Genomic DNA, 23978 nt, shown 5'->3' with positions numbered 1-23978 from the left:
TAAAGCAGTATACAGAATAAAGCAGTATCCTGAACAAAGCAGTATGCTGAACGAAGCAACATGCTGCACAAAGCAGTATGCTGAATAAAGCACTATCCTGAATAAAGCAGTATACTGAATAAAGCAGTATCCTGAACAAAGCAGTATCCTGAACAAAGCAGTATGCTCAACAAAGCAGTATGCTGAATGAAGCACTATCCTGAATAAAGCAGTATACACTGAATAAAGCAGTATACTGTACAAAGCAGTATCCTGAACAAAGCAGTATCCTGAACAAAGCAGTATACAGAATAAAGCAGTATCCTGAACAAAGCAGTATGCTGAACGAAGCAACATGTGAACAAAGCAGTATGCTGAATAAAGCACTATCCTGAATAAAGCAGTATACTGAATAAAGCAGTATCCTGAACAAAGCAGTATGCTGAATAAAGCAGTATACTGAATAAAGCAGTATGCTGAATAAAGCAGTAATAATAAGAATAATAATTCATTTATTTTGTATAGCGCTTTTCCAGAAGCCCAAAGGCGCTTTGACAGAGTGGAAAACATAATGCATAACAATACATGAAAACAACAATTGCAAAAAGACAAGAATCAATAGGGAAATATTTAAAGCAAAAGGAGGGAGAAGGAGAAGAGATAGTCAGGGGTGAAATGCTGTGGGTTGAATGTTGAATGCAGTGTTGAACAGGTGGGTCTTTAGTGATGTTTTGAATGTGGTGAGTGAGGAGGAGTCCCTGATGGTGTGAGGTAGTGAGTTCCAGAGGGTGGGAGCAGCGATGGAGAAGGCCCTGTCCCCCCAGGATCTGAATTTGGTCCGGATGGAGGGGGTCAGGAGGTTGCGGGTGGGAGTGTTACTGAATAAAGCAGTATCCTGAACAAAGCAGTATAATGAATAAAGCAGTTTACTGAATAAAGCAGTATACTGAATAAAGCAGTATACTGAATAAAGCAGTATCCTGAACAAAGCAGTATGCTGAACAAAGCAGTATGCTGAACAAAGCAGTATGCAGAACAAAGCAGTATACTGAATAAATCAGTATACTGAATAAAGCAGTATACTGAATAAATAAGTATGCTGAACAAAACAGTATGCTGAACATAGCAGTATGTTGAAGAAAGCAGTATACTGAATAAAGCAGTATAATGAATAAAGGAGTATCCTCAATAAAGCAATATACTGAATGAAGCAGTACACTGCATGAAGCAGTATACTGAATAAAGCAGTATACTGAATAAAGCAGTATCCTGAATAAAGCAGTGTCCTGAATAAAGCAGTATACTGAATAAAGCAGTATCCTGAATAAAGCAGTATCCTGAATAAAGCAGTATACTGAATGAAGCAGTATACTGAATAAAGCAGTATACTGAATGAAGCAGTATCCTGAATGAAGCATTATAAGGAATAAAGCAGTATACTGAATAAAGCAGTATACTGAATAAAGCAGTATACTGAATAAAGCAGTATACTGAATAAAGCAGTATACTGAATAAAGCAGTATATTGAATAAAGCAGTATATTGAATAAAGCAGTATACTGAATAAAGCAGTATCCTGAATAAAGCAGTATACTGAATAAAGCAGTATACTGAATAAGGCAGTATACTGAATAAAGCAGTATCCTGAACAAAGCAGTATCCTGAATAAAGCAGTATACTGAATAAAGCAGTATACTGAATAAAGCAGTATACTGAATAAAGCAGTATACTGAATGAAGCAGTATCCTGAACAAAGCAGTATACTGAACAAAGCAGTATACTGAATAAAGCAGTATACTGAATAAAGCAGTATACTGAATAAAGCAGTATACTGAATAAAGCAGTATACTGAATGAAGCAGTATACTGAATGAAGCAGTATCCTGAACAAAGCAGTATACTGAATAAAGCAGTATACTGAATAAAGCAGTATCCTGAATAAAGCAGTATACTGAATAAAGCAGTATACTGAATAAAGCAGTATACTGAATAAAGCAGTATACTGAATAAAGCAGTATCCTGAATAAAGCAGTATACTGAATAAAGCAGTATACTGAATAAAGCAGTATCCTGAATAAAGCAGTATCCTGAATAAAGCAGTATCCTGAATAAAGCAGTATACTGAATAAAGCAGTATCCGGAATAAAGCAGTGTCCTGAATAAAGCAGTATACTGAATAAAGCAGTATACTGAATAAAGCAGTATACCGAATTAAGCAGTATACTGAATAAAGCAGTATACCGAATTAAGCAGTATACCGAATAAAGCAGTATACCGAATAAAGCAGTATACCGAATTAAGCAGTATACTGAATAAAGCAGTATACCGAATTAAGCAGTATACTGAATAAAGCAGTATACCGAATAAAGCAGTATACCGAATTAAGCAGTATACTGAATAAAGCAGTATACCGAATTAAGCAGTATACTGAATAAAGCAGTATACCGAACTAAGCAGTATACTGAATAAAGCAGTATACCGAATTAAGCAGTATACCGAATTAAGCAGTATACTGAATAAAGCAGTATACCGAATTAAGCAGTATACTGAATTAAGCAGTATACCGAATTAAGCAGTATACTGAATAAAGCAGTATACCGAATTAAGGAGTGCTTACGTCTTTGTCTCATTAAACATTGTCTTTCATAGCTTGTTGTTGGAAGTCGGAATTTAGCCGCTTCATGACTTCTCTTGATACGCCTTTGGCTTCAATCTCTCTTCTGTCTGAAATATTTATTGCCTCTTCTGACAACCATTTAGCCTTCTTTATGCTTGCTTTTGGAATGTTGTTTTTGGCATCTTCTTTTCCAATTTCTTCATCCTTTTGCCACAATTCATCTGGCATTCTGTCAACCAATCTGGCAATGACAATTCTACAAAACGTTTTTTTTTTTATAACAGAAATGTCTGGTCGGAGGTTTGGAATTTTTTTTCATCTTCTCAATTTGTCTCGTAGGTTAGTAACAAGGAGTTCATAATCTGTCCTACCGTCTGGACCATGGTAGTGAGTTGGCAGATTGCACAGTACTTCTCCGTCTTCTATCACACCTGAATGACATTTATTTTTACAAAATGTACAGTGGCAACAAACCTGCTCACTGGCTGGAGGTAACTTGTGAGGATCTTTGGCAAGATGGTCAAGATCTTCCAGGATGTTCTGGAGGTGTGTCACATCACCAAGCATGGACACCTCGTGGTTCTGCAGAGATAAAGGTTCAGCCAAAGTCATACCGATTTTTGTCAGGATGTTAAACGTGGTTTTAGTTTTAAAACAGATAATAAAAGTCAAGGTGATGCACATAGAAGTGGTGACGTGGTCACGCCTCATACAAATGCTCATTCTGAAATTCAAAAGCTCTTTTCCTGGTGTTTACCTGTATTCTGCTGTTTGTTTCATTGGTTTTCAAATTATCTTAGAACTCAATGTTGAAAAAGTCTCCAATTTCAAATTGTGATGGATTGCTTTATGTTTTTATCTCACGCACACAAAGCAAAAACCTATCATCCTATCAGTTTATGATCATCATTTCATATGCGCCCTACTGCCTGGTGTTGGCTTAGCAGTTAGGGTGCCGGCTTGGGATCGTAGGATCCTGAGTTTGAATCCCGGTCGATCGCTGAATTAACGCCAGGGGGGTTGACTCAGCCTGTTATCCTTCTGAGGTCGGCAAATTGAGTACCAGCTTGCTGGGATGAATGATCACGGTGTGTACCCCGATTTAGAATAGGTACACCGTATCCCTGCGAATCGTAAGAGGCGACCAAGGGTTGGCGTCAGGAAGGGCATCCGGCCATAAAAACATTGCCTCAAACAGGGAACCATGATTGTCATGGGACCCGCAAGGCTAACCCCCGCTCTAGCGGGGAAAATGGCCTTAAAACGATCATTCTATATTCTATATTTCATAATTGAGGAATAAATTATTTAAATTGAAAGTTGTATTTTAAACACCAATCTGAAGAAGGATAGGAAGATAACTTTGCCATTTTACAGTGTTTTGTCTCTGAATTCGTCCTGATCTCACATGCGCAGAGAGGAGCGAGATAATATTTTTACTCTCTGTCTGTTAGTCAAACAAAATTGAAAATCATTCCAAACAGGAAACTTACTGCTTTAAGGATTTCATAAAGGACACAATCAACGGGCACAGATAACTAATGTAATGTGTTAGATAAGGCGGTGTAATAGACACTGGGTAAAACAACGGTGAAACCCAGAATTAATTTATTTATGACTTTTACAATCTTTATTTTATATAAATCGAATTATATACTTGAACACTGAAAAACACAAATTGCCTTCTAAATACCTCCAAGAACCTCCAGTTTTGCAGTACTTGGACATGTTAAATAAGGTGGTGTGCTGTATAAGAGTGGTGTATAAGACTACTTAAGTAGCGCTAAACATGCGGATTTCATTGAACAATCTTTAAAATCATTATTTTATTAAAATTGAAGTATATATTTGAACACTGCATGTGGTGTCGTGTTCTATTAACTCTCTAGTCTAGTTCGTGTTACTAAGGTTATCAGCTAATGCAGATTGACCTCTCTCATAACCCATCCACAACATCTAAAATGTTGTTTTTTGTTGTTGTTTTTTTTACTTACTTTTATCTCGTTTCACACCCCAAGCTCTCTCTGCACTACACAAAATTCCCAGCCTTACAGAGCCATTCACACTAAATTCATGTCTGTTGAAGAGTCCCCATGCATCGCGGATAATAAGCTTGCCTCACTCACAACAGAGAGGGTCTGCATTTCATTTCCAGATGGGGAAAAAAACCTAAGGCAAGTTTCCTTCTTCCAAATGACTCTTTATCAAGCAGCAAGTGGGAACCATATGCTGCTAGTCGATTGGCATATTGTTTTCTGGGATAATAATGCAGGTAAGCAAGTGCTCCACTCGACTTGCATATTCCTCAACATCAGGTTACTCTGCTTGCCGTGCAGGTAGCAATTCCACCACTATAAAGTGTATAAACATTCACACACACTCAGGAGTTAGCACGTCACATGTAAATGACTATCTTTGGTAATGAAGGGCAACTATTGTTTGGGCTTGTCTACCTTTTAGGCTGAGGCCACCTGGTGAATCACCTCCCTCTAACCCTCGAGTCACACTTCTAGTTACTGTTCTCTCTCTTTCCCTCTCTCTCTCTCTGCAGCGCCCCTTCCTCTTTCCCCCTCCCACGCATATACTTCATGCATGTCTCTTCCATTACCTCATTCCTATCTCCTCTCTGCACACTCCTTTCCCTTCCTTTATCGCTCCATCATCCTTCCTTCTCTTCCTTTTGTCAATATAAACTTCCATCCTCACCCCTCCCCACGTCGTGCCCCTTTACTTACCGATGATTATTATTACTCTCACTAGCCTTTTATGTCGGTATGGATTATATCCACCTATTCCCCATAATTGTATTGCTCCATTAACCTGCCATCCTCTGGCATTTAGCTCTTCTGTGAGCCTCAACATTTGTATATGAAGTAAATAAAACAGCCGACATGTTACCCCATGAGACGAATCTTAAGTTATGCAAATTTACAGAGGGGTGTCAAAAGCAATGCGTTCAGACAAGTCTGCAGCTTCCCCTTGCATTAGCAATGGATAACGAACCAGCTAAGCACACAAAAGCAAACTTAATGCAAAGCAAGGGAAATGGGTCACATGGAACACATGCACCAAGTCACACGAGAGGAAAGATAAGCATGTGCAAAAGGCTTTGGCATAAGCAAAAATAGTTTCACATCCTCTGGCGTTTTCCTCTGCCAAAACGAGTCCTGACAAAGAAGCAAACGGATGAGCCTCTCGGTTCCACAAAAATCCCCTAGAGCCCAACGAGAACCGAGTCAAGCGACTTGCCCAATGTCCTGCCCGTCCAGCTCACGTTTCCATAAAACCTATAGTAGCAGCTATTCAATGGAGGAGTCAAGACAATACGGACATCCTTCGGCCTTCATGCAACGGTATATATTCCATCCCTATATCCTGGTTCACATTCCCAATTCATCCATTGGTTCCTCAAATAAAATCACAATCGCCATTTCAATATTGCACAATCATGTTCGAATTTAATCTGCAAATCTGCATCTCATCAGTCCTGATTATTTGTAGAAGTTTGGAATGCCTCACCGAAAAGCGAAACATTCTTTCGAGCATTACTTCTTTTGGAAATATTCCGATCTGCTTTTCAGACACACGAGATGCCCACACTTCCGGAAGCGTTCAACATCCCACCGAATGCTAACCACGGTTTGGCAACTGTCCTGGTGTTGCTCCATTTTCCAGCTGTTTTGAGTACAAAGACCCAGGGCACTCTCAGTTGTCGTTCGCCTTTGGTAATGCCTATTCTGCTCCGCATAATAAATAAATTCATCGATGTTTTTAAATCGCAGCTGTTGTGTTCCACTTGTCACAAACGACTCGTGCTTTAGGCTCTCTCTGCTCAAGGGTTTTGTAAAGCTTACTTGTTTGCGACTTCCAAATGCAAATAATAATATATTTTATCCCTTTTACACTCAGCTCCAACCCTTCTTTTTTACCTTAAAAGGACATAAAGGATAGTCATAAGAGTATTTGTGGTTTTAAAGGAAATGGCGACTCGTCCTACATTCTTCTTCCTTCCTCCTCATCAGTACCTTATGTGGCTTCAAAAAAAAAACACTTGTCATGCTGAATGCTGATTTGTAATCAGTTTGGATAATAACATCGCTTTTATTCCTACTATGACAACACTAAAATCTGGCCAATATCACAAACAATACATCAAAGATTCCAGCGAAGATGAATGGATAACATTTTAAAAAGAACTTTTAAATTGGCCACTTAGGGGTTTAATCATCTGATCCCACAACCAGAAAGCAGAAGTTTTGTGCCAGGTCTTACATTTTTCTTTCATAGTGTCACCATGTCTGTCGGCCATGTAATCCGATGTGCAGTTTCCTTTGGGAGCTATAATCACAGTGGGAATACTACAATGGCACTAGTAGAGTACATACCTCTACCAGGCTGAACAGTTTACATTTTGTATCCCACTGATGGGCCGGATCTGCATCGAGACATCAACCAAAATCGAATCAGCTTATTCTTCTTACCTACCCAACTCATCCACCAAGTTGTCATAACCCATGCACAATTTTTTTTGAGATATTGTGCCATACAGTATATCGTTTTTGGCCCTATCTCTGGTAAAGAATCAAAACAAATTTTTTTAAACTCTTGTATCCGGATCCGGTCTTCACCAAAATCAAATCAATTCATCCTCGTCACACACCCAACCTGTCCACCAAGCTACATCCAAATTCTTAATGACTTTTTGAGATATCGTGCTATATATCATTTTTGACCCTATCTCTCAAAGGTGAAGAATAACTTCAAAATTATAGTACCAGATCCGGATCTTCACCAAAATCGAATCCGTATTGTCAGCACCTTTGAGAGATAGGGTCAAAAACGATAAATAGCACGATATCTCAAAAAGTCATTAAGAATTCGGATGTAGCTTGGTGGACAGGTTGGGTGTGTGACAAGGATGAATTGATTTGATTTTGGTTTAGACCGGATCCGGATACAAGTTTTTTTAAAAAGTTTTGTGATTCTTCACCAGAGATAGGGCCAAAAACAATATACTGTATGGCACAATATCTCAAAAAAAATTGTGCATGGGTTATGACAACTTGGTGGTCCGAGTCGATGATGATGATATTGAAGTGTTTTGTATTGTCAGCACCGTGCCTATGGGACTGCTTTCTCATGATGTCTTTGTCCAACTTGTGCAGCTATTACAAGCATCTCCAAGAGCTTCAGTCAAAAATTTTTTTAAGTGATCACACAAGGGACACTAAACCTGTCCCCATTTCCTAACTTTTCTGTTCATCCCCTTCCATTGTGTCTTTATCGCATGGTTTATTTCCCTCCAAGTCATGTTGGACACACCATTCCTCCACATAATCCTGTTAAATTTGATAAACACACAAAAAGGGGAAAATTTATCACTGGAGTACAACTGCATCCTTGTCACAGCTGCATTTAACCATCCCGCATGCCTTACATTTCTACATGAAGAGACCAATAAACTTGCTAAGAATGCCTCAATTTCTCTGCATTTCCCCCTCCTCCACCCCCCATGGCTTTCTTCCCTCCACTTCCCCTTCCCTCCCCCTTGGGCCTGGCAGAAAGGCTCAGTAAAGAAGAGTTCCAAACTCTTGTTAGATTCACAGTGATGCAGAACAAACAGTCACCCATTTTAGTTCTTCCTAACACGTGTCCACAGTTGAAAACTGTTCACCGATGGGTATGATCGTTCCTTGAAGGAAAATGGATACATGCAAGACGTTCAGGCAGGCCTTCAACCGGATGTTGCGAGGACAATGCCACTCTTCTTGTTTCAAGATCGACATATCACAATTCAAGAACTTGTGACGAATTTGGGAATACAAAGTGAACAGAGCATCGTATTGTTAATGGAGGATCTGGGGAAAAGAATGCCAATTGCAAAATGGGTGCCACATGACCTTACAGAGGAGCATACACTGAACCAGCTTGCTCTGTTCTTCAGCATCGTTGGCGTTTTTGTTTAAATCGAGAAGGTGACACTTATTACCTCTGCCACTGAAGGTGGACAGAGATTATGTTTCACCCCGATCTTTCTGTTTGTCTGTGAGCAGGATATCTCAAAAAATTGTGGATGGATTCGGACAAAATTTGGTGGACAAGTTGGGTGTGTGACAAGGACTAATCGATTAGATTTTGATGAAGATTCAAGTCCGGCCTACTAGAATTTTTTAAGTGATGCTTCACCATTGAGAGATAGGGCCAAAGGCAATACATAGCATCATGATATCTCAAAAAGTTGTGGAAAGATTCAGACGAAACTTGGTGGAAGAGTTGTGTAGGTGACAAGAACAAGCCAATTCAATTTTAGTTCTGGTCCAGATCCATATCCAGCCTATCATTGGGATACAAAACGTAAACCGTTTAGCCTGGCGGAGGTGTGTGCTCCACTGAATGCCATTCTAGTTTGCAATGCATCATTGCTGTAGACAAAATCCGGAACCACAACTATGAGTCAGTACTGATGTCTCCTTCAGCAAAGTGGAAAGAGCAGACTTCTCCAGGTCTGAAAAGGCTAGACACCAACAAGGAAGCATCAGGTTGCTTCACATTATTTATATAACCACGTTGGAATATCGTTAAACATGGCAGTTTCATAGGATGTACCAGTGATTAAAGATAACTAACAATACGGCTTTATGCATTCAACTGAGACCTGCAGTGTGCTGAATGACACATCCAGCCTTTCTGAATGACACTCACCTGACAATGCTGTGCCGCATGTAAAAAACTTCAATGTCCGCAACCTGTTAGGCTTGATTAGAGTCCTATGCAAGATAAATTTGACCTCACCTACCATTCTATGTGACTTGCACTTATTTCCCCCAAATAATTTTTTTTTTTTACTTCTGGGAAGACATTTTGCATCCACTGAAGAGGTGAACACAGTCACATCCACTTTGTTCAGTGGGAACATCTGCTGGGATCAGAGTTGGTCGACCACAGAACAAAGTGTACCGAAGAGCATGGAATTTTGTAGAATGTGATACTACGTCTATTATATAGACTAGGGCATGCCCGTACTATATATATATCTAAAAGTATATCCCCCCCCTCTATTTACATGCAATGGTTTGGTCCAAAGCGAACGGCTTGCGAGTACGGTGACAATCCCCCCCCCCCCCTCTATTTACATGAAATGGTTTGGTCCAAAGCGAACGGCTTGCGAGTACGGTGACAATCCCCCCCCTCTATTTACATGAAATGGTTTGGTCCAAAGCTAACGGCTTGCGGAGTTTGGTAAAGAAATCGCCATCGCGTGCACAAATGCGCAGGAAAGCGAATGAATCGCAAATTAGTTTTAATTAGTTTTAAAACATAGTTTAACGCCCGAGCGAGTTTAACGCAATCGCAAATCGCATCGCAAAGCGAAAGAATCGCAAATTAGTTTTAATTAGTTTTAAAACATAGTTTAACGCCAACATAGCGCCAACATAGTTTGCCGACGGGAAATAAATGAATACGCTCTCAAATGTGCCGTCCGAGGCAGAGTCTGTTCGCCACGTTCGGCACACGTGATAGCTCGCTGCTCTCTGATTGGTTGAATCGTTTTTTGGACATAGCTCGGTAACTACTTCTCCGATTAATATGAAACCTTGAAAAGGCACATCCTCGGGTCCCCAGCAATATACCTGGCAAGTTTCAAGTATATCGGACCCGTGGTTGTCGAGAAACAGCGGTCACAGACAAACATACAAACATACAAACATACAAACATACAAACATACAAACATACACACAGAGATTACTGGAATTATAGATAGATTGGGTGACAGAAGCGAACTTTTGGGATGACCCTCATAGAAAGGTTGGACTTCTTTTTTCTTTTTTTTTGGACGATTGCAATTGTACACGAGCCACCCTCCCACTTCCCAACTACCATTTCTCCCACCTGAAAAACCTTTAAGCAATGTAAGGAAGACATTGAAAACCCTCCAACATCCCCCTTTCCTTCCTCATACATATGTAATATATAGAATATACAGTACAAACAGCAACTGAAAACTACTATGTGGTGGCCTGAGAATTTGTCCACGTGACAGCATTTGCAAGTTGAACCAGACAAGGTGAAATGGATTTTAAACAAGACCGAAAGTCTAACAGCGGAGTAGCCGGGCTTGTTTGATACTTTAGTTGAAGAGGATAGTATGACCTGGGTGGAGATACTAGTTAGCAAATAATGTAGGTATTAAATTATTTTGAAGTATTCAAAGTCTCAAAGCTGACTGTCACCATTGAAGTGAAGAGATTGCATTGAGACACTGATTTATTCTATGTGTTGGTCAGTTTGTCAACACTATCAAAGTGACCTCAGCACCATCCCAACACACACCACTGTATATGTTACGGAATGAGTCCTGCCACCAACCTCCTTGAGAGAGGACCCAGTGAGTTGGCACTCATTTTGCCGACCTCGGGAGGATGACAGGCTGAGTCAACCCCACCTGGTGTTAATTCAACAGCTGACTGGGATTCGAATTCAGGACCCTAGGATCCCAAGCCCTCCACCCTAACCGTTAAGCCAACACCAGGCTTGATATATCATCAAGTGTGATAATTTGCCACAACCAGGAATATGTCATAATATATGAACGTTCCCTAAAGGGTGTTGAAAGAAACATAACTGGCAAAGCCAAATGGCATTACAATCTACCTTTCAGAAGCGTAATTGTCAGCAATAAAACTCACCCAGTATGTGGGATAAATATGTGAGGGACATACATACCTATGGAGACACAAACGCTGTAAACACAAGAACCAAACATCTACACCGTAAAAATCGTTTGTTTAATCACGAATTTGCCAGTTCTAGAAGCCTCTTTGAGAGTTTGAAGAAGGGAAGATTGAAGAAGATAGAAAGTTTGCCTTCAGTACGGTCTGGCACCACGTCCTGCTCACCAAACTCTCCTCGTATGGTATCCATGGAAACCTCCACGCACGGCTTGCAGACTTCCTCTCTTGTCGTAGTCAACGTGTGGCCCTGAATGGGTTTCTCTCATCTCCCCTTCCTGTTCAGGCTGGAGTTCCCCAATGCAGTATTCTGGGCCCTGTGCTTTCTCTGGTCTTTATCAATGATCTCTCCGACTCTGGGAAATCCTGTCTATCTCTTTGCTGATGACTCCACTCTCTGCCGCTCCATATCCCAACCCTCAGATCGGCACTCTGCAGCCTCTTCACTCTCTGCAGACCTGGACAAAATCACAAACTGGTCAAACAAGTGGAACAAGTCTTTCAATCCTGACAAATCTCACACTCTCACTTTGTCTCTCCGAATAGACCATCTGGACAATCCTGCCATCTACTTTCTGAACAATCCTCTTGAAGAAGTTCTGTCAGCCAAGCTTTTGGATATCACTATCTGCCATGATCTTTCTTGGGAAAACCACATTTCCAAGCTGGCCTCCAAAGCCAGTCGCCGACTGGGCATCCTCCGTCGTGCGAAGTCTTTTCTGTGCACTTCTGAGCTCCTCACCACAGACAAAACTTTCATCCGCAGCTTAATGGAATACTGCTCTCCCCTCTGGGCTGGTGCTCCTGCCTCACACCTAGCTCGGCTTCATGCGGTTGATACCAAAGCATTCAGAATCATTAGAATCTCCCGCAATGAAGCTGATTCTGAGGGTCTCTTTCTCTCACCGCAGGCAGGTAGGTAGGTGCTCTTTCTGTCTTCTAACAACTCCTCTCCGGCCTTGCTCCCCCTGTTCTGTCTGTGCTCTGTCCCCCAAATATTCCTGCAGGACGCACAAGATCTGCCAGCAATCCTCTTCTGGTGAAACTGCCAAAATCAAGACTCTCTGCTCACCTTCATTCTTTCATTCCTCTTTTCTCCCGCCTCTGGAACAATTGGGGGAACTCTGGAACTTTTCTCCCACACTCTCTTCAATCCCTCTCCTCCCTCCAGGTCTTTAAAACAGCTGTTCACCTCTCATCTTCCCCCATCCAAAACTTGACCTTTTCTACCCCCATTAAAACACCCCAAATCCACCTCTTTAAATCCCCAACTTTCCTGAAATTCATAGAAGTGTTCATTTGCTTTATACCGTGTACCCCTCCCTCTTCCCCCAGCCCTCCCCCTTCCACAGATCTACTGACGTCCCTGTTCTCTTCTGTTGTTGTGCTTGTGTGCTTCTCTCTCCCCCTCTTGTCTCCCGCTCCCTTCATTGCATGTTTTATGTGTCTGTGCATGTTTTCATGCTCAATTGTTCAATGTGTTAGCTCTTACACGAGCCTCGATTCTGTATACAAAAAAATATAAAAAGGAAGAAGCGCTAACGTATGGTTTATTCACACAGCAGTTTGAAAGGAAACATTCTACGACAGTAGAAACCCTTATGAAGGACACGGAACGAGCATACAAAATTATATTTACAGTCGTGATATTTTGCGAAGCAATAGAAAAATATATAAAACTACACAGGAGCCCACAAACAACAACAGCCACAGCCACGATAACAATCGAGTGTTATTAAAGATCCTACTTTTCACGTGTTTTACTTCATGTGTTTCATTGTGTTTCACACTGAATGAAAAACGTATCAGTAGAAACGTAGAAAAACCAGGTGGAGTCAGCCATTGTACCGCCATAATGACATCACATCACCCCTGTCATGTGACCAGATCCTCAGCTCTGAGTGATGTACGTTTGAAGGGACATACATACATACATGCATACATACATACGGACAGACAAACACTGTTCCAGACAGACGGCTTTTCCCTATGGGCTACGCCGTAAAAATTATTGTTTAGGCAATACCACAAAGGTCTTTGTACTTACAAGACCCGAGTGCTTATAGTGCAGGCCCATATGTCATAACAATATTGTTTGTGTTTTTTGTTTGTTAAAATTGATTTAGCAATGGATTCTGCTTCAGAATATTATAGAGATGTAAAAAAAATAGGGTTCCATTTTTTCTTTTACGTCTAATAGGTAGTAATTCGAAGAAATCCAAGATGGCCGCCATAAAATTTGGAAAATACACTTTTGTGCATATCTTTGTATCTAGATATCATATAAACATGAATAATATGTCCTTTTATATGTTTTCAGACCCAAGGAAGCCATTTCTGCCATTGTTTTTACAGAAAAATGCAAGGAAAATAAAATAGTGGACATATACCAGCCAAAGTGGGGTCGGCCGGCATGAAATCGGTTAATTAAGTTTCCACCATCTAGTTAAGGTCTGGTTTTGACTGTGTTGACGAAATGTGAATCTGAATAGTAGTATCTATCTTTGCAGGACCGACGACAGTTCAAGAGTGTCTAGAAAATTACACCTACCTTCAAGATGAGTGACTCACCACCCAGGAAGATTGAGAAGTCAGTAGATTTCGGACTTTGTTTTGTATGCCAAATGGCCATAGGGCAAACAGACTATACAACCTTTGTAACGAAACCAAAACTCTCCTCTGTCGAGAAACTGATGGCAGGTGCTGAGGAACAGTACACGTATGGTGAAACAAAGTTTGCATCATTGAATAGACGTTTGCAATATTCCTCTGCTGAAGAATTGCTCGCAAAAGGTCTCCGCTACCATAAAGCTTGTTACAAAGATGTTACCAATAAGATGCACATTGATCGAGCAAAGGCTAGGTTTGAGAAAGGAACAACATCAGGCAGTGCCGCAGAAATCCGACTGAAAAAGAGAGGACGACCAAGTTCTAGTGATCTAGGGGAAAGCACGTCAACATCCAGAAGGTGTTCCCGAGAACAGACATTTGACGCGCTCAGATGTGTCATATGCCAGGAAGACAGAGGAAGTGAACTACACAATGTGTCAACAAAGAACATGGGACTCCAGATCAGAAACATTGGCCAAGAAACAAGTAATGACAATCTGAAAGTGAGACTGAACAGTGTCATAAGTTCGCCTGACCCATTGCAAGCAATGGCTGAGGACATGAAATATCATTTACCATGTGTAGTTAAGGCCAAACGTGCTATAGTTAAGACGGAAAAACAAACAGAAACAACCAATGTTAACTTTGGTCAGGTGTTATCAGACCTTGAACTCATTGAAATTGTTGAAACTGCGTTGAATGATACTACTGAAAATGCTGTGCTGAATATGAATGAAATTCATGTAACCTATGTCAATTTACTTAAGGAGCACGACTTTCCGGTCTCAGACAACCATAGTTATAAGCCATACCTGAAACAATTGATCCTAGACAACATTGCCGATGTTCATTTCAGCCGGCCCTCAAACAAAACAAAGCCAGAGCAGATTCTTTCCACAAAGCTCAAAGACCACATGATATCAAGCACAATTACAGCAGACAGCATCAAAGACGATTTTAAAGTACTTTTGCGAGCTGCGAAAATATTGAGGAAAGACATCGCATCTTCCCCAGCATGGAAATTTAATGGAACCTTTGCTGATTACAAGCCACCCCCGATGCTCAACATCTTCTGCAAGCATGCAGTCATGGGAACAAGGAAAGTAGGAAATAGCAACAGGGAGGACTCCATTGGTGTGAGTGCATCATTGTTGGCGCAGCACTTTGTCGGTGCTTATAAATCTGACCGACAGGTATCGTACGAACCAAGAAGCGAGGATGGATCATTCAAACAACGATTTGAAACTCCATTGAGTGTGGGCTTAGCTCTCGACATACACAAAAACACACGATCCAAGGCGCTTGTAGAGAAACTTGCACATCTGGACCTCGCCATCTCCTACAAAAAGGTCATGGAGATTGAGACCAGCATTGCCAACTCCGTACTGAAGCAAATGGAGTCCACCGGAGGCATCTGTCTACCACCATGGTTGGTTCAGGACACGTTCGTCTGGTTTGCCATGGACAACATCGATTTTCTAGAGTCAACTCCTTGCGGGATGAATACCCTTCATGGTACAGCAATTGCGATCTACCAGCCTGTATCACCGGAGAAATCACCCATGATACCACCAATTGAACTTGACCGGTCATCAAAAGCTCAAACGATACATGATGCAGTTGGCTGTAAAACGTTGACCTGCAAGAAGCCAGCACCCGAGAAGAGAAAGAGCGACTGCAAGCTGCTCACATCAAAACCCGAGACAGACAAGAACAAGAAAACCGATATGACCTGGATGATTGGATGCCTGAACTTCGAGGAAGAAGGAGAAGTTGACGTCAAACTCACAGCTCCGGGGACGTGGGGAGCCTTCAATTCCTTGCTATCTTCGTCCAGTGAGAAGACCAATGTTGCTCTCGTTCCTCCGTTGATAAGGTCGCCTCCTACAGACTATGATACACTGTACACGGGTCTGATGAGAGCTCACAACATCACAACTCGTGTTATGGGGAGTGAGGCAATCACAGTCATGACTCTCGATTTGCAGCTATACGACCTGGCGATGAAGCTGTGGGTGGAACGCGAGGACATCAGGAAGCAATTCCTCTTCCGACCTGGTGAGCTACATGTTGTGTTTTGGGCCTTAGCTGCATTAGGAAAATACGTGGAAGGGAGTGGAATTGATCAGGCATGGGTCGAGGCTGGACTTTTCTCGCCAACCACAGTGAGCCAAATACTAAATGGGAGGCACTTGTATCGAGCTCTGGAGGCACACATGGTAACACTGATCGCTTTGTACAACCTGTACTTCCAGAGATTCCTGGCAATGGAACCTGAAGAAAGGGCCTATCTGAACGAGTCATCTGTTCGTCTGGGAGAGGCATATCAGAGAGACATCAGCGGGAGCATGGAGCCAGAGAAGAATCTATGCGACATTCTCAAAAAAACATTGGCCATGATGGAGTCCAGAGATATGACCAAAAAACTGGAACAATTTGAGGTCAGCACAAACAAGATACAGCGCTTCATCCTGAACTACATGAAACAGTTTGAGACTATCCTTCTGTTCATTAGAAGTACAAGACAACGTGATCTGCTGCTGCATATGGAGAGCATCGAGTCTCTCACGAAGTACTTCTTCGCTCACGATCATCTAAACTATGCTCGGTTGCTCCCTCTCTACATTTCAACAATGCAGGAGACTGAAAAGCAGCACCCAGAACTGTGGAGGGAATTCATGAAAGGGAACTTCTGTGTGACAAAAGGATTGGCAGGCTTCACATCAATAGCCCCAGACCATGGCATTGAGCAAGAAAACCGTACACTGAAGGTGATTGGAGGAATCGTAGGGATAACTCAAAATGAGAAGGCGCTTGACAAGTTCTTCCTCATTGCACCTGAGCTGTCAAAGTCACTGCACGAGTTTGCGGAGGGATATGGTCTTGGTGAAAACCAGAGCAGAAAACAACACCACGAAATCACGGGGGGAAAGCTTTCCCGGGTGATGAGCCATGCCTCCAAGCTTTCTAGGGTGTTCCGTGAACATGGCGATCCATTTATGGAAGAGGAAGTAGACGAGGTCTACAACCTGCTCACCAAAGAAGTCATGAATGAAAAAGTGTCCAGCGACATCTTAGAGCGCGACGAGATCGGACAACAGATGTTCCAGCAATTTGCCACAGATCGTTTAGCTGAGGGAAAACTTTCTGTGTGGGACAAAATGACGAAAAGAAAACTTCGAACATTCAAGAGTTCGAATGCCACAACAGAAGTGAGATCGGGCGACAAGCTGATCAAAGTCAAAGAAGAGCGAGGATTGTTGCAGAGGTTCATCGTTATCTCACGGAGCCGACCAGAGCTCGACCTGAAAGAATGTATTGGCACCTATGAATTTGGCATCGTTCCACGTTCTTTATTTGCATCTGATGGATCCCTCTTGTTGGCATACGACAAGGCAAAAATCCTTCGTCAACTTGAGCATCTGGCTGAGCCTGAAGAGCAGGATGTACATGATCCACCAGGAGAACCTATTTCGACAGAAATCAATGAGCATCAAGACGCGGGAATTGCCGCTTTGAATGATGCAGCAGCACACGCTGGGGAAGAAACTAATGACCCATCAACTGACTATGAAATCTCAAGCCAAAATTTGCAGGAACCCTCTCAGATCAGCCAAAACCCAGACACAACCACAAGATCAGGAGTGATCAATGAAAACGAGACTACTTCTCGCCATAGAGTGATAATCATTGATGGCATGGCTCTTGTTAACGGGATCTCCAAAACAGAACAAATGATTACATGCAGTGACTTTGCTCAATCGTTCATTGAACGCCTCGAAAATATTGCCGTGCATTATGATGACGTGAGGTTGGTATTCGACCGATACATCGATAACTCACTGAAAGACAAAATGCGCCTAAAGAGGACAAAGGGGAAATCAACATACTATCACGTCAGGGATAGTACATTGATCCAGAAGATTTCACTCAAAGATTTCCTTTCCAATGTGAAGACCAAGGCAGAGCTTACAGAGTACTTGGCTGTGAAGTGTCTATCTTACAGCAAGGCTCATCCAAACAAGTTGAAGAAGTTCATGGTGACATCAGGAACTAAGACCACGGGCAACACTGAAGTTCCAGACAGTCTACTCACGCACAGCCAAGAAGAGGCCGATACACTCTTAATTCTGCATGCTCTCACAGTCGACAAAGATGCAGAAGTTATCATTGATTCGCCAGATACCGATATCTTCCTCCTACTGATTCAGAGATTTCACGATCTACCACCTGCTACGAGGTTTCTCACTGGGAAGGGAAAGTTGAGGAGGAGCATTGCAGTCCAACCTATTCATGGCATGCTAGGAGAGAAACGTGCGTCTGCAATACTTGGATTCCACGCATTCACGGGAAGTGACATGTCTGGAAGGTTCGCTGGCAGGAGCAAGGACTGGTGCTTTAAGGTCTTCATGACATGTGACAACAAGATATGGGAGGCTCTGGAGTCTTTGGGACAAACTGATCCGTCACCAGAAGTGTGTTCCCAGCTGGAACGCTTCGTCTGTCTGCTGTACAAGTCTAAAGTTCACACGAAAGTAAACGAGCTTCGCTGGTTCTTATTCTCCAACCGTGCTGCTGAGGGAGAGAGTCTTCCACCTACCACTGGTTCGCTAAAGTTACACGTTCAGCGAGCACATTATATCGCAATGATATGGAGAAAGGCAGCAGAAAGCCATCCGTCCCTTCCATCACCTGTCGAGTATGGTTGGCAGTTACTTTCGGATGATGGGGTTTATGCCCCAAGTCGATGCCTGAATCCTCCAGCCCCAGAAGCAATAATGAATCTCGTGAACTGTGGGTGCAAGAAAGGGTGTATGGGAAGATGTAGCTGTCGCAATAACAATATTCCTTGTACTGAAGTTTGTGGGTGTGTGGGTTACAGTTGTAACAACAAAGCAAACATCAATGAACCGCGTGTGATAGATATGGATGAGGATGAATGAGGCATTCGTTTATGTGATCGTTTATGTTCATTCATCGTTTATGTTTAGGTGTGTGTGTATGTGTGTGCGTGTGTGTGTGTGTGTGTGTGTGTGCGTGTGCGTGTGTGTGTATTCAAAATAAATGTTATCAGTGAATATTGTTTATTGAATCGATTCTAATTGGGAAATTATACGATCCGATTTCACGACGGCCGTCTCCATTTTGGCTGGTATATTGCCCACTATTTTAATTTCCTTGCATTTTTCTGTAAAAACAATGGCAGATATGGCTTCCTTGGGTCTGAAAACATATAAAAGGACATATTATTCATGTTTATATGATATCTAGATACAAAGATATGCACAAAAGTGTATTTTCCAAATTTTATGGCGGCCATCTTGGATTTCTTCGAATTACTACCTATTAGACGTAAAAGAAAAAATGGAACCCTATTTTTTTTACATCTCTATAATATTCTGAAGCAGAATCCATTGCTAAATCAATTTTAACAAACAAAAAACACGAAATTACTAATCGCCCTAGACTATTAGGGAAGTGCCCTTTTCGAGTAGGGAGAATTCCCGTATAATTAATTTGTGCTACATTTGGTGGAGTGGTTTTTGGATTTGTTTGTCATAATGAGACCAACATACAGTGTTTGTCGAGCATAGATCTCATGGAGATAAGAGTAACTGAAAAAAGGATTACTGCCTCACAATACCTCAAAAATGTTCACAAGTCCAAAATGTTAAGGAGGGGTCATCACCTATTTATAACGTACGCACAGGGGAGGAGGGGTGAGGGTAGGGAGGGCTGAGAGTTAAGGGAATTAAAATTGAGGACGCAATTTACAAGTGAGGTAGTAATACATCCTTTGTCATTCCAAGTAATTCCTTGATCAATTAAACGGATTTAAGCCCACAAGGCCTTTGTCAGTAGCATAGTGCTACTCCTGCCTTGTCAACCAGACCTTATCACCCAGGGCCAGCACCCCAGAATCACATCTGTCGCTCCTCATGGAATCTGTGAAATCAAAGTCTCACCATTGTTGGAATCTTCCATGACATGCAAGGCCTCTTGCTCTTACATCACAGAAAGGTCAGTGGCTTCCTTTATTTATTTATTTTAATCCTCTTCTTCAGTCTATATCCCCCTATTCTTTTAACCCTCCAACCCTCCCAGACTCCTCCAGAAACACGTTTAACAGTAACCCATGCCCCCTTCTCCTGGTAAAACTCCCAAAATCCAGGCTCACTGCACACCTCAACTCTTTTGTCCCTTTTTCTCACATTTGTGGAACAACCTCTCTGAGGCCGTTCAAACACACTTTTCCCTTCAGGGATTTAAACAGTTGGTGTACACTATCATTTCAAGTTATCCCCCATCTCTACATAGAATATTTTCTACGATAACAGTACATAGCCCAACCCTCTTACTTACAGGTTCTGATGTTCCCTCCCTTTTCCTCTGTCTGTCTTCTTTCCTGTCATTCATTCTTTCATTCATTCTCCCGTTTGTATCCATTTGTGTTCCTACTCACCCACTGTCAGCTCATTGCTCGTTTTGCATCTCATTTTTGCATCATTGCTCTCTCATCTCACTCTTCTTATTTTTTATTTTACAACTTGTCATCCAAATGAGAGATCAACTGAAAACCAGCTTCAGGAATGGGGTGGTTAGGTCAAAGGCGCAAATAAATAGGGCAATTAATAGTGCAATGATACACGCTCAGACGTGTCTCATACCAGCACGAAACGAAACATGTGAACGAAGGTACAGTATCGCCCTCTTTCCTCGATCAGTGCTCGGCGGACCGCCCGCTTCTCGGTCTCTTCAAGCAGAAGGTACGTGTCAGTGACTTCCTGCATAGCAGAGCCCAGAACCGGACCCATGTCCCCTCTTCCTATGCACACAAGCACAGTACAACACAAGCTCCAGGACATGCTATTAACTATCAAAAGTGAAAGTTTGTGGTAGAATTTTGGAAAAAAAAGCCACAATCAAAATATCAAATTATACTTCCACATACATATTTCTCTCTTCAAAACAGCTTTCTGCTCTGTGTTACATAAAATAAAAAAAAAATAAAAAAAAAATATATATATATATACAGTGCATTCAGAAAGTATTCAGACCCCTTCACTTTTTTCACATTTTGTTATGTTGCAGCTTTATGCTGAAATCGTTTAAATTCATTTTTTCCCTCATCAATCCACACTCAATACCCCATAATGACAAAGAGAAAACAGGATTTTAGAAAGTTTTGCAAATTTATTAAAAAGAAAAAACTGAAATATCATACCGACATAAGTATTCAGACCCTCAAACTCAGTACTTAGTTGAAGTACCTTTGGCAGCGATTACAGCCTCGAGCCTTTTGGGTATGACGTGACAAGCTTTGCACACCTGGATTTGGCGATTTTCTGCCATTCTTTTCTGCAGATCCTCTCAAGCTCTGTCAGGTTGGATGGGGACCGTTGGTGGACAGCCATTTTCAGGTCTCTCCAGAGATGTTCGATTGGGTTCAAGTCAGGGCTCTGGCTGGGCAACTCAAGGACCTTCACAGAGTTGTCCCTAAGCCACTCCTGTGTTGTCTTGGCTGTGTGCTTAGGGTCATTGTCCTGTTGGAAGGTGAACCTTCGGCCCAGTCTGAGGTCCTGAGCGCTCTGTTTCAGGTTTTCATTAAGGATATCTCTGTAATTTGCTCCGCTCATTGTTCCCTCAACCCTGACTAGTCCCCCAGTCCCTGCTGCTGAAAAACATCCCCACAGCATGATGCTGCCACCACCATGCTTCACCATTGGGATGGTATTGGGCAGGTGATGAGCGGTGCCTGGTTTCCTCCAGACATGACGCTTAGAATTGAGGCCAAACAGTTCAATATTGGTTTCATCAGACCACAGAATCTTGTTTCTCACAGTCTGAGAGTCCTTTAGGTGCTTTTTTGCAAACTCCAAGCAGGCTTTCACGTGTCTTTCACTGAGGAGAGGCTTCCGTCTGGCCACTCTGCCATAAAGCCCAGATCGGTGGAGTGTTGCAGTGATGGTTGTCCTTCTGGAAGTTTCTCCCATCTCCACACAGGATCTCTGGAGCTCAGCCAGAGTGACCATCGGGTTCTTGGTCACCTCTCTTACCAAGGCCCTTCTCCCCCGATTGCTCAGTTTGGCCGGGCGGCCAGCTCTCGGAAGAGTCCTGGTTGTTCCAAACTTCTTCCATTTAAGAATTATGGAGGCCACTGTGCTCTTGGGAACCTTCAATGCAGCAGAAATTTTTTTTTAGGCTTCCCCAGATCTATGCCTCGACACAATCCTGTCTCTGAGCTTTGCAGGCAGTTCCTTCGACCTCATGGCTTCGTTTTTGCTCTGATATGCATTGTCAGCTGTGAGACCTTATATAGACAGGTGTGTGCCTTTCCAATTCATGTCCAATCAATTGAATTTACCACAGGTGGAAAATTTACCAATCAAGGTGTAGAAACATCTCAACGATGATCAAGAGAAATGGGAGGCACCTGAGCTAAATTTCAAGTGTCATAGCAAAGGGTATGAATACTTATGTCAATGTGATATTTCAGTTTTTTCTTTTTAATAAATTTGCAAAACTTTCTAAAATCCTGTTTTCTCTTTGTCATTATGGGGTATTGAGTGTAGATTGATGAGGGAAAAAATGAATTTAAACTATTTCAACATAAGGCTGCAACATAACAAAAAGGGAAAAAAGTGAAGGGGTCTGAATACTTTCTGAATGCACTGTATATGGTCATGACGAAGGTTTAACTTTTTCATCTTCCCATTTTCATTTGTTATGCATGTCTGACAACAACTAAAGCACACCGCACGTTTTCCAGTGGAATTTAGGAGGACATTCCATAGATGCAGAATGAATCTACCAAATGTCATGAAACGCAGATGGTTTTGGCTTAGCGGGAAGCACTTTTGGCTTTTCCCTTTGTACACAAGTTACATCCCGTTTTGGCGCTTAGCAATTCCACGTCTCCCGCACGAGTTATCTCGGAAGGTTTGGAAATCAACCATGAGAGGCATATCAATACAACAAGCAAAGGTGGGAGTGGTAAGACGTGCAGAATGTGTTCAGACTCACCAAAAGTCTCGCCTGCAAGGAACCGAGGAACAGGAGGAAAGGATTAACATGACTCACACTTTATGCTGATACATAACCACACAAAAAGCAAAACCTCAAATACATCCACGATTGCTCAGCCATGACTCATGCTCAGCAAAGAGAAACTGCAGTCGAAGTACAGTACCTTTCTTCGCTTTTTTCTGCAGTCTGATTGTATCCGTCGACTTCTTTTTGATATCCTGCCGGGCCCGTTTGTACTCTTGAAGGTCACAGGGCAGAGTAAGAGAAGGGGCAGACACATGGGAAGGGGAATTAGATATGTCATTACCTATAACTTATTTTCATCTCTCTAGATGAGGTTTTCTATAACTGAGCAAGTTAGAAGCACTGGTCTACGGCTCTCAGGTCAAGCAGCCAATGCAAGGATAAATTTAGCATCATGGAATGCAAGATCAATCTTCGGCATTTCCCCAATAATTTCTGAATGTAATGGCTATCAATTAAATATCATGCAGAGCAAATAAAACAAATAAAAACGAGGTATAAAAGCCACCAATCAACTTATTGACCAGTGACTAATCGACTAATCGAAAAGACATTGGGGCACCAATACAAACCATACTCCACAAGTTACAAGAAATTCAGCTCTTAACGATGGCCCCTCCTTACCCCAACACATGTTTCAGGTTAGCAAAACAATCCCCACCTGGTTGGCCTCAATTCAGGCCAGATGCATGAGAAGAGTACAGAACACCCGCAGGGTGTGGGGCAAGGGGTGGGAGGAGGAGGGAGGGGGATTCTCACCTCAAAAGAACAGGGTATGAACTAGTAAAATGGCACATAAAGCACAGCAACCAACGTGAACTACTACAGCCTGTGCTCTGCTGACCATATTTTTCAAATTATAACCTGCTAGTCTTTCCTCCACCCTATTCCCCCCTCTCTCCCCCGATGAGGTAAGGCAGAAACAGTATCCATGCATCTCAGTGGAGAATGACCCTTACACAACTCAATGGCACTCAAGAACCACACTGCCAG

The 23978-nt window shown here is 42.1% G+C and overlaps 1 protein-coding gene across 1 annotated transcript in view; it reads right to left on the bottom strand.

Moving 5' to 3' along the window:
* LOC137435271 (protein MTSS 2) overlaps positions 1–23978 on the bottom strand; it is an 87109-nt gene that overhangs the window by 40550 nt on the left and 22581 nt on the right. The window contains exons 6-9 of the mRNA XM_068128894.2: positions 23125–23199; positions 22959–22970; positions 20603–20760; positions 3069–3176 (exon numbers count right to left, since the gene is read on the bottom strand). Coding sequence (XP_067984995.2) covers positions 3069–3176; positions 20603–20760; positions 22959–22970; positions 23125–23199 — 353 coding nt within the window. The remainder of the gene's footprint in view (positions 1–3068; positions 3177–20602; positions 20761–22958; positions 22971–23124; positions 23200–23978) is intronic.

Source organism: Myxine glutinosa, chromosome 9 (genome assembly GCF_964187855.1).
Source record: "Myxine glutinosa chromosome 9, kmMyxGlut1.1, whole genome shotgun sequence".
NCBI lineage: Eukaryota > Metazoa > Chordata > Myxini > Myxiniformes > Myxinidae > Myxine > Myxine glutinosa.
The sequence above is the reverse complement of the archived record's forward strand: the minus strand, read 5'-3'. Positions and strand labels throughout refer to the sequence as shown.